General features: G+C 34.9%; 1 protein-coding gene and 1 non-coding gene across 2 annotated transcripts in view; one reads left to right on the top strand and one right to left on the bottom strand.

Moving 5' to 3' along the window:
- The first annotated feature begins 869 nt into the window (after positions 1–869).
- Positions 870–12,377, top strand: part of Smp_147840 (putative cytosolic purine 5-nucleotidase) — a 40,235-nt gene continuing 28,727 nt past the window's right edge. The window contains exons 1-9 of the mRNA XM_018796362.1: positions 870–1,007; positions 1,030–1,121; positions 1,172–1,289; positions 1,742–1,781; positions 1,870–1,963; positions 1,998–2,146; positions 4,391–4,470; positions 4,581–4,641; positions 7,559–7,597. Of these exons, the coding sequence (XP_018650583.1) occupies positions 934–1,007; positions 1,030–1,121; positions 1,172–1,289; positions 1,742–1,781; positions 1,870–1,963; positions 1,998–2,146; positions 4,391–4,470; positions 4,581–4,641; positions 7,559–7,597 (747 nt within the window). The 5' untranslated portion in view covers positions 870–933. The remainder of the gene's footprint in view (positions 1,008–1,029; positions 1,122–1,171; positions 1,290–1,741; positions 1,782–1,869; positions 1,964–1,997; positions 2,147–4,390; positions 4,471–4,580; positions 4,642–7,558; positions 7,598–12,377) is intronic.
- On the bottom strand, positions 9,476–9,542 carry Smp_tRNA_00234_Pseudo_TTG.1.1. The gene has a single exon. It is a non-coding gene (tRNA).

Here is a 12,377-nt window from a genome sequence, read left to right as displayed (position 1 = left end):
ATATCCAACCTTAGTCTAAGGATTCGTTTGCACTAAGCAGTTTTTCTTCGGCATTCAAGTTGGATTTTAGACTCAGTCTGCTGTCTTTAGGAGAGGCTAGAAAATAGGACTGAGCTATGATTTAATAGAGTTATATATTTATAAACACATATATTTTTAAAAGTCTGAACTGTTTGATTTTCGAAATTACACCTACTTAAGATCGCTGAAATATACATCAAAATCACCAGAGATATTGCTGACTTGACAGACAGAAGCCATTATAACAATTATACTCAGGCGGGGACTTTACTTAGTCAGACTATGAGTAATGCAGTATGAGCCTATCGCGAAAGAACTTACGTCAGTATATTATGGTGGTAAACTATTGTTCACCATCATTTATATCCTGAAAGCGTAACTCTATGATACTATCAAAATAAAAGACCAGACCAGCTGAAGATACCCTGTTAACCATCGTTGTGGCATCCCACCACATCAGATAATTCTCCACCCTCTCAAAAAGTTGACCTGAACATCTTATGTCCATCTGTTTATACCTTTTTCTCTGACGAGATTTCCGGTTGTCAACGTTTTATCCCTTATTCGTCTCATGGCTACATTAAGTGATGGATTCTGATACCAACACAGTCCGATTTTGTAGTACCGAAGATATCTTTAACGGCTCAAGAGTTCGTCATGAAAGAAAGTATCACCGGAAAGTCCATTTACAGCTGTCGGTAATAAACTGAAAAAGTAATGCGAATACTCATTTATGATTTATTTTAAAGCTTATTGATATACATTCACTATTGCATTTTATTTTGTTTAATCATTTCACAACTCCACATTATCTCACTCAACACCTTTCAAAAATACTCTAGATTTCCATCTGTTGACTGTGAGAGATTCCTTCGTCAAGTCATTATTTTAAATTTATTTTTCTACAATAAAATGAATACTTCTGAGTTGAGTGAATGTGAATCTTCACCAAGTATTCGTGTGCATAAGCGTGAAACAAAGCACAGGTAATCAGTATTTTAAAGAAATAATGTACCATTGTTACAGAATATTTGTCAACCGGAGCCTGCAGCTAGACAAGATAAAGTTTTTCGGATTCGATATGGACTACACTCTCGCACGTAAATTTCGTTAATTTCCTTTTCAGAAACAACACACTTCAAATCTATAGAGTATAAATCACCACAATATGAAGAGCTTGCATTTAATATTATAAAAAGCCGGCTGATAAAACTTGGCTATCCTCCGAAAACATCTGATTTTGTTTATGATCCTTCGTTTCCACTGAGGTTAGTTGAATCTAGTATTACGTATAGTGTTTGTGATGTTTCCCTGTTGGTAATGTCGGATTTCTTATTCATGCACTGCAAAGTCATTTGACTTATTTATGTTCATACTCGATTAGGTGGACGTCCGTGAGTAAAATAAGTCAAAGGAAAAATATCTGTAATATTGATCTCAATAGTCCATTTTGTGTGGAGACAATTCGATTTCAGGTATAGTGTATAACGATTGCACTGATATTTACATTTTTATGGCTAGGTAATTTCTTAGGTTGACTGCCAAAAATAGCCTTCATTTTCCCGAGTCCACTTAATATTCTCTCAAAAATGTAATAAAACATATTTCATCGACGTCCACAACTTTGTTTCATTCATTACACTTTAAGTGTATTTTTAGTTAGATGATAATTGTCTTTCTTTACACCTGTTAAAACGTTTGGTATTGTCTTGTATTTTAGAGGCCTTTGGTTTGATCGGCTTTATGGCACTCTTTTGAAAATGGATCAATTTTGGCAATATTCTTTCATGTTTACGTGGATTTAATTTTATCCAAAGGTAAGTAGCCAAATTAAATGTCTTTATAGCATATAGGGAAGAACTTCGATCAATGTATCCAAATAAGTTTGTGAAGTACGACGAGAAACGAATTGAAATAATGAACACTTTATTCAGTCTTCCAGGTACGAAAATTCTTCAACCAATTCATCTTTTTAGAGACCTACATACTCTCATGTATAATCCATATGTTCGTCAACGATCCTGACTACACAAAAGTGGAGCATGGTGTCAAAAAAGGATCTCTGTACATGTCATACGCTTCAATTTATGAGGATGTGAGAACTGCATGTGATTGGATGCATAGAGTAGGTAACAGTATACATTTTCCAAATATTTCTCTGAATTACTTTTCCTTTTGATTTTAATGGTGTTGTTAATGGTGGATACCTTGTTTACATATTTCGTTTAAATCTGTTGCATTCGATGAATCTACTTCTGATTCGATTTTTTCTGGTTCCTTCCCAGTCGGTTGTAGACTACCTGACAACCAATCATGGACAAATTTTGTCTGGTGCTCGACAGATATTTGAAAATGTGTATACACATTGAGTAGTAATATGTTGTCTTTGGTTTCATTATAATTTCACTGTTATACGTAGTAAACTGTATATATGGTTAATGCTTAGGGAATATATAAGTTGGTGACCACCCTTCACATTGACTTGGATTATGAATTCAATGGATGTGTGTATTTAAAATTGAGAGGCGTTGAGTACCCAAGGTTAACTTCCCAGTGGGGCGTACTTAAGCGTCATAGTTTTACGAGATTTCCGTCAAGAATCATTGTTCTTTTCCGTTTAATTTCAATAGTAAACCACAAGTCCTGCAAGATAATCTAGAGGAGTTTAGTTCTGTCTGCCTATCTGAAAATATAAGATAATTTCGAAATATACTTACTGGTTAGAAATTACTTGGATGAAACTCGGTCGGTTTAAGGGGCATAACTGCATTCATTTCCTTTATCCTGTCCCAAGTTTATACTTTTTTATTGAGTTGTCGAATCACACTTTTCATTGTTATTTATCGTTACTAATATTGCTACCAATTCTCTGATATTCGTCCTAATAATTTCGTCTCACTGTGTTGATATATTGTGGTAACTTAGGCTGGTGCACATTTGTACCGATGACTAGGTGACTGACTCAATAATTTAATTGTTCGATCTTGATGATATTCTAGGATAAATATTTAATGTATGATGTACGGATACTTCGACTTACGATGTTAGGTAAATAAGTAGTGCAGATAAATCCATGAATTTCCTGAATTAAGCTTATTTCTCTATTGTATGTTATCCTAACGTTTCTGTTTCAATTTCGTTGAGGAATCTCAACAATCCTGATACTATCGGTCCACCTTTTGTCAGGAATTATGAAATCAGTAGGAAAACGTACGTTGGAAGATGTTCCGATGAAAACACACCATTCAGAGTAAAAGTAAACGTCATGTATTAATCTACCTTATTAGATTCCCACTTCTATTCTGAAGTCTCATTATCTGCGTTCGGTTGATCAATAACAACATTTCGGCACAAAAATTGTTTTCCTTTTTTTCGGTAGACTTATATATTACATTAGTACATGTGTTTATTAACTACTTCATGGAACTGTGCCGGCTAAGACCCAGAAAGTTATCGTAAATAATGGTTGAGAGCCTTTTTAAAATAGTTCAAAATCCTTTGTTGTCGGTGTAGGTTTGTTCATTCTTTATCTTTCTTTGGATTTAGGTCTTCAGTACTTTCTTTTCTGCATCTTTGTTCCTCTCGCTGGAGCTTTTATTCGCGTGTTGGTGTTGTTTTTAACTACACGTATTTGGCTTTTGTCGTGTTAATGTTTCGATATTCTGGTATACAATGTGTTGATTTGTGTTGATACAATTCTCATCAGGTTTACATTTGTTTGTTTCCCGAAAAGTAAATGGTTGTAGTTAAACCTGTCTGAGGTATCCATGAAACAGCTTCTATCTCAACTTAAACTTCTGACTCTAACTAGTGGATGAGGAAAAAGATAGCTGGAATATCGTTGTTCATCTTAATGAATTCTAAGTTATGAATAATTAACTTAGTTCACGAACGTATGAAGTGGAGATAAGGTTAATGAAATATGGATCCTGCCAAGATCAAGTTATTACTGGAGCGGAATCTCAAGGTAATCCATTTAGTTACAAGTCCAAAGTACACTTTAACCTCATATCTAGTTGGAAATAATTAGCTTAGCATACGAACGTTTCAGCTGACTAGAATGGGGTATTGCTGGTGTAGTTTGACGAAAATATTGCCAAGGTCTTCCTATTAGGTTTAAAATAATGATAATACTTCTCAATGTGAAATTCGCCAATTTTGATTTCATTTTTTAACTGAATTTCCTATCATATTACACTATCATGAAAAAGGATTTCACTCAACTTATCTTGAATAGTTCATCATTATATAAGTGTTCCTCAATCATTACATTGTGGTTTCAATTCTCACAGAATAAAATAAAGATTCAAAATTTACTGTACTTTAATGAAAATTACACCCTTTAACGTTTTTGTAAATTTTGTTTCAGGGAGAACTAAAACAACGTACTTTGGCAAATATTAGTGAATATGTTGAAAGAGATCCACGTTTATGTACTTTGTTAGATCGGTAAATTTGTTTCATTCTGTCTTATCGTATACCTAATTTATTACTTAAAAGGATTGGATTTTTTTTGAACGATAGAATATTTCACTCTGTTATTTTTTTTTGTATTATAGGCTACGAGTGAATGGTGCAAAAGTGTTTTTGTTAACGAACAGTGACTTTGAATATTCTCATGTAAGTTAGTTTTCTCTTTTTTTACCATAAAAAAATTTATTTGTTTGTTTATTTAAACACATAAATATTGGTACAAGGAAGCACCAGATAAATATGCGCCATACAAATCTCATTTGATTTGTGTGAGGGCTGTGATACTGCCCAGGTGCCCAGACTGAAGCAGGTGGTTTTCTTAGGGGGCCACACCCCGAGCCTTTGACCTGAAGGTCTAGTCCACAAGGCAGTGGAGCATCTTAAGGAGATGCAGTCCCATTATAGCCTGTGACCAACAATTGGTTCATACGCCATTTGTTCCTTCAGGATCTTGTAGCCCATGCGCACCATTGGTTTGGAATCAGGGTTTCCCAACTCCTCTAGGTGGATTTTCCGTGTCGACCAACCCGGTTAAAGCGCGGGACATTCGCTTTTCATCCTCTCAATTTCGTAAACAACAGTAATGCAGTGAGAAGGCAGTGAGTAGGACTTCCCTGTCAGAGGCTATATACGCGTGACAATGTGAGAGCATTTGGAGAGGGAGAGCGGACTCTTCCCACTCTCGGCCGCACCAGGGCATTTGGGGGTACCATGAAAAAATCAAGTATTAATTGTTTTAATGAAATAATAATAGCATTCTGGTGTAGTTGAGAACTATTTGGTTGGTTCTACATCATGCATTTTTATCGTTACTTTTCCAATATTTTCAAGTGATGTGACTTGTCTTCATATATCTTAAAATAGAATCGATAAGTTATATGTGGTACACATTTGTTCTTGTTTGATTAAAGAACAATGATTCAATTCGAATTGTTGTTTCCTTTTTGATTCCTGATTAAAAATGATCAGAAACTCTAAATTTTCATGCGACTTTTCATTTGATGCACGTTTAATTCCAATCACTAAAGAAACAATTCTATAAAATCTTTACACATTAGTTTTTTACACCTCAGTATAGTCCAGTCTCTATTTTTCTACCTAAAGATACTTTAATTAACACAGAATACATAGACAGTTTGGTTATGTTCAAGGAATGCAATCAGTCAGTCAGTCGGCTACAATGTAGGACTAGGCACATACATGCATCGCTGCAAGTTTCCACACCTCATTAGCACAACAAGATGAACACCAAATTTATGGAAGCAGTTGCTTCAATGGTAGTAATATATAAAAGTGAGATTGCATATAAGGATATAATACAGGAAAAAAGAATTCGTTCGTAGAAAGGAAGGTATAAAGCAATTTTAATCTCATGGTTTAAGTGCAGACAAAAAGTGTATACACCTGCACCACTGTGATCGATTCTGAGCCATGTCACCCAGATAGTCGCGCAGACCCCAACCAAGTAGTATGCATCTACCAACATAGCTCAGACCAGAAGTCAGTGACTTTAAGGACTGATGCCACGTTTTGGTTTGGCCGACCCTAAATTTCTTCTATCCGTCTCCAACACTAATCAGCATTACACGTCATGGTAATCGGTGTCCAGGCATACGTAACACGTGACCCAACCATCTCAGTCGATGAAGATTCACAACCTTACCAACTGATTTACCATCATTCCATAATACCATGCGTCTAATCTCACTATTACTTACCCGGTGATCCCAGCAGACACAAATAATATTTCCAAGATATCTGTGATCAAATACTAGTAGTTCACGAGTATCTTCTACTTTTAACGGCCACGTTTCGCAGCCATAAAGTAGAACAGAACGAACTGCCGCGCAGTTTACTCATTCTTATATTGATAGACGGATATCTCGCCTTCGCCATAGGTGACGTAATTTAGCGAAAGCCAGTCGATAAGTCGACCTGGAAGGAGATCAGTTCCTGAAAATTCACTCGACCAGAACGTTATTTCCAGGTGTAGGTTCATGATGAAATTAAATAAAAGTGGAGATAATGGACAGTCTTGCCGGACACCACTTGGGGTTGCACAACCAGATAAAAGTTCGCCATAAGCTCCCACTCGACTGGCAGTGTTCGAGTAAAGAGCCTTCACAAGGTCTATATACTTCTGAGGTACACCTTTCAATGACAAACACTGCCACAGAACTTCTCAGTCAACAGAATCAAATGCTGCTTTCAAGTCAAGAAAAACCATAATTGTCGGACACCGATAAGCATGCCTGTGTTCTAAGATCTGACGAATAATGAATATGTGGTCGATGCAGCCACGACCAGGTCTGAAGCCAGCCTGATTTTCCCGTGTTTGCAGTTCACGAGTCTTTGTTAGGAGCCGAAAATTATTGAGGCTAGTATTTTAGATGCTATGTTAGTCAGACTAATCCCTCTATGGTTATCACAGGATGATTTTGGCCCCTTCCTATATATTGGGACAATCAGAGATTGTGACCAGTCGGATGGGATTACGTCCAAATCCCAGATTTTAAATAAAATATTAGTCAACCTAGTCGCTAAAATTGGACCACCATACTTAAAGACCTTTGGAGCCAATCCATATGGATCAGCTGCTCCTCCTTGTTTCAGACTAGCTATAGCCTTTCAAACTTCAGCTAGAGTCGGGGGACCTACATCAATGTTCCATTCAGACTGTTTGGGAATGGTGGGTAACTGTAGAGTAGCTGAAGGCCAGCTAAACTGCCCCTCAAGTGTTCTGCCCATCGTTTCAAACGTTTGGTCTGAGAAATGGTTCGTGAGAATATTTAAGATGCGTTTTTTCATCTTCTAAATGCAAAATGTACCTCTGCAAGTGGTTTGATATAAATGTTTGAATGTTATTTAAAGAAATCAAGATAATTCAAGATACTGTCAGTCATATGTTGATGTGTAGGACCTGGCACATTTTTGGTCACAATAAGTGTAGTTCTAAGCCAAGCGTATTTGATTTTTGATGTTCTTATAGGAATTATAAAATAATATGTTAATTTTCCTTTAAAAAACCTTGTGAAAACTAATTTCACACAACTTTTCATTTTAGGCAATTATGAGCTACATTTTGGGAGACCCAAGACCCGATGTAAGTTTTAATGATATTCAATCAATGTTTTTTTTAAAAAAAATGACTATAGTTTAGTCAGACAGGTTTTGTAGAAATGGCTCTTAAGGGTTGTGTTTGTCACAGATTGATATCAGCTAGAGTGCCATTGAAATTTCCGTGGTTCTGTGTTTATTAAGCATTCGCTTCATGACCTGAAGGTCCTAGGTTCGATCTACGGCAGGATCGTGGTTGAATAGTGCGAAGAAGTCTAATGCTAGAACGAGACACCTGTCCTGTGCTTGCTGATTGTGGTTTGAGTTTAATCTATGACAAACACAACCTACAAATAATAATAATAATATTAATAATGCTAGAGTAAGAAGTAAATGTTTAAAATAGACATGTTTTACAAAAAATTCCTTTCAGAGATCTTTACGCCCAAGTTGTAGCTCATCAATTACCATATCCGACAATTGTGTTCACTACTCAGTTAATCAACTGATTTTTCTGTTTAACACATATTTCGTACTATCGGTTAAATAATCTAACTCCAACTTTTGCATTTCCCATGTAATATAAATTGCCACATGATATTTAATTGTAATACAGTTTACCATTCGGTCTCGATCCAAACTTAATGTATGAAGATGCTTAATAAATGTTATCCAAGTGCTTAAATCTGAAATGGGTGGAGCAAGTTGAAAGCTACTTACGTGAATCATTGTCAGCGAAGTCTGTAAAGTGGCATCAAAGTGGTGGCAAATTTGATCCCATTGAAATACCGTAACGTGTTTCTTTATTGTTATTATTATTATTACTATTATTATCTTCTGACCATCCACTTTAAAATACCAGTTGAGTAGTATTATGAGTAAAGCCTTTAACTGTCCGAGTATCTATGTTCCGCGTCAGCTGTGAGACTAGACGAAGTCATTATCGTCTGCCATAGAATCGTTACCATTTCTGTGAATGGTTGTAACTATCATTTCTGTTAAATATTCCCTAAAATCAATGTATATCTAGTATAAATACGCCTATATACTTAAAATTTAAATCTACTGATCTCTGTAATTTATGTTGTCAATATTGTAATATACAAATGTATTGTATGACGTTTAACTAATGTTTTTGGCGGCATTTCCTTCTCTGAGATAGATGGTTCAGATGTGAAGTTTTCATTGTTTTCCTAAGGAACATCATTAGCACTAATTTTGGGTAAAAATGAGTTTTATTCAAATTTATTCACATGTGACTGACAGCTTGTCCTACAGATTATTGTTGCCCATTGTTTGCATATTTGTTTATTTTCTACATGATTGAGGTCAAAGGAGAGGAGATAATACCCAATCAATTGTCAGTCATATGTGGAGAAATTAAAGAAAACTCACTTCTACCTCAAGTATTTAATGATAATGTTGTTCGGAAGAACAATCAAAGCTGCATAAATAAACTATCCAGCTTATAGGACGATATTCCATAAAATTCATTCATCTGAGCTACAAACCTTCCTCACCTGCTATAAGTTCCACATACTTGTTACCGTGTAAATAATAATGTTTAAGTTTGCAGATGGCGCATCTATAAAATAGATTGGCATTATAATTATTTTGTTAACCTCGAATAAAAAATGTGCCTTTTATATATGAAAAACATATGATATAACATGAATTTTCCCAACAATTACCAAAATGGACTTACTCATTCGACCCTATGAAGAATAAAAAGAAACTTAATATTCAAATAAACATTTTCTACTCTGAAATCATGAAATTTCAATGATCTCACAGACAAAAAGAAACATTGTAACTAACTTGGTAAGCAATGATGGATAGTGGCTAGCAGTGGAATCCAGGACGTGCGTCACTTCGTCCTATTTGGGACTCATCAGCTGAATGTACCTGCATCTCAGAGTTGATGTTCACTCTGGGACTCGAACCCAGTACCTTTCGCTTCAAACGCCATCGCGTTATCCACTTAACTACTGAGTCGTGAGAGCCACTTGCTTGTGTAAAAGGATTAAGTAAGAACAATTTCAACTTGAAAAAAAGAAAGAAAACATCTAAAGAGTACAAAGTAAGGAATAATTTAAAGCAAAGGAACATATTATAAAATAGGCAAATTATTAAACAGTAAAGTAGCAATAATGATAATAATAGTAATAATGATCAAAGCTAAGGTAAAGACTTGGGTCAACCTTTATCTAATGTATAGTTCAAAGTTTTAATTATTATTTTATGAAGAAGTGAAGAACAAAGAAGAGAAATTGAATGTTTGATTAGATTCTATAAGTAATCTTTAATTTAGTACATTAGGGCTATATAATTGATAGGAAGATGGGACATATACATATAGATATAGATATAACGTTTAAGTAAATCTACTTTTCGGAAGACTGTTTTAGTTGTCCTCATATTTTCTGGAAACATCAACTTTAACTGGGCCATACAGGATAATTAGAAATAAATTTTAAACTTCTATATTTAACTCACTTAGGGATAATATATTCAATTATTATATTGCCAAAATGGGACCTGTGTTACGTATGTCCAACCACCGACTGCCCCGACGTGCAATGTTTTATGGTGTAGGAGTAGGTTGGAAGAAAGCTAGGAGTGCGGTCAGACCAAATTGTGGCACAGATCCATGAAGTCACTGACAATTGGACTGAGCCATTCTGGTAGGTGTAGACTACCTGGTTTGGATTCGCGAGATGATAGCAATCGATGGTTAGAGACCTTGAATGACATGACTCTAAATCGTTTGCAATGGCGAAGGTGCATCCACTCTTTGTGTTCCACCAAATTCTAATCTTCTGAATTCTTCATGTCTCTATCTTTTTTCTCCTTCCGAATTTATTTCACTGTGTTATACTCCTTCAATGACATCTTCAAACCCTAATCTTTCACATTAATGCTTATAGTCTTACTACTTCTACCACTATGAGATTTGAATCGACAACTGTATCTATGTGCTAATGTTGTATGGCAACTCGAAGTGATGTACGTACGTATGAAGTTGTACGTTGTGACTGACTGACTGACAAAATGGACTTGAAATTCAAGGTGATATTCCCAACACACTAGAACACGAATTTCTTACAGAGATTTTATGAATGTAAAGTAAGAGAAATATGTAATCTGAGTTTATGGCATTTTATTATACAGCTCTGTTATCATGGCATACACAGTGTTAATCATTAAAATTATAAGAATAGAGTTTTTTCCTAATAAACAATGTAAGAAGAAACTAGATAAATGACGAAAGTGGCTTAGCTACAACATTATGACCATTTCGGAATGATATATATCGTGTACTATTATATGTGTAATTTATTTAAACGAATAAACATTGGTAAAAAGGGGCACCAAAATATATATGTGCTACACGAATCATAAAATTTTTTAATGGGCTGGGATGCTACTTGGACGCCCAAACCAAAACAGGTGGTTATTCCAAATTCTTTGACTCAGGTCTAATCTTCAAGTCATTTGACCAACTCTAGATGCCGTATCAAGGTAACCGATGACTAAGAACGGGTTCATACCCCATTTATTCCTTCAGGATTCTGGAGCTCACGTTCTCTGTTGGTTTGGAACCATGGTTTTCTATTTCCTCTAAGCCCTAAATCAGTATCTACCAACCTGATTCAAGCACCGGATATTCGCTTTTCGTTCTCTCGATTTCGTAAACAACACCTCTGCTGCGAGAAGGTAATAACCAGGACTTCTATAACAGTGGCTATATACACATGACTATATAAAGTCATTTCGAGGAGAGCGGAATCTCTTCACATTCAGCCATACCAGAGCATTCGGATATTCTATAAGATATAGGAATTAGGAACTAGTATTTTCTTAATAGGGGGAGAACTGTGATGTTATGATTGTGAATAAACAGTATAGTGAAAGATGATTTCATCCCAGTCTTTTTTTCTTTTTCATTTTCTTCAAAGAAGTAAAATTTCTTACAATCATTGCCATTCTTCTTCTTCTTTTCATACTTCAATTATGAAATGAATACCAATTTTTGTTTAGTTCCTTCTTTTCTTTATTCAAATAGATGATTTTAAATGGTGAGGATTCTGTTTTCCCTTCTTAGTTTTTAATCTTATTGTTAAATCTAATGGTCTTTTATGTATTTCAACATACCCATGGTACCCATCGTAGGCCCTTCAATATATGTATGTATATAGTTTAGCGTCAATAATTGTAATATCTTAATAATAATAATAATGGTTATTTATCACGACTCCATTAACAGGTTTCCTAATATTAAGTCAATTAGTAGTTTCTAGGGTATTGAGTAAAAATAACTATTTTCTTTTCTTCATTTAATTAACACTTTTGTGTATAAAATAGGTCAATAGAAACACCAAGAAAAAATTTTTTTTGTCTTTTTTTTTTGGAAGAAAAAGGAATGATTGTAAATTACTTTCAGGTAAACAAAAAAAAATTTGTCCCTAAATAAATAGAACATATTCTATGATTGATTAGGAAATAATATGAATTTTATAAAACCTATACATTGAAATTTTACAAATCACGTGTGTGTGTGTGTACTTTTAAAATACCAAAGGAAAAAAACTTGGTTTTTCATAGATTACTTCATGAAATTGTATTGATTCATGATGGTGACATGGTTTAAACATTTGAACTGGGAATGATTGTGTTGCAAGTTCAAATTAGATGTTAGAAGGGGTTTTTGTGGAGATTTCAGTATTTTTCATAGTTGAAATCATCAGTCAATTGAAGCTAGACCATCAGGGAAAACCTGGAAGCACTGGACGGCCGTTTTGTTCTATTGTGGGACTCCTCAACGG

This window comes from Schistosoma mansoni, chromosome 2 (genome assembly GCF_000237925.1).
Source record: "Schistosoma mansoni strain Puerto Rico chromosome 2, complete genome".
Lineage (NCBI taxonomy): Eukaryota > Metazoa > Platyhelminthes > Trematoda > Strigeidida > Schistosomatidae > Schistosoma > Schistosoma mansoni.
This window is presented reverse-complemented; position numbering and strand designations above follow the sequence as displayed.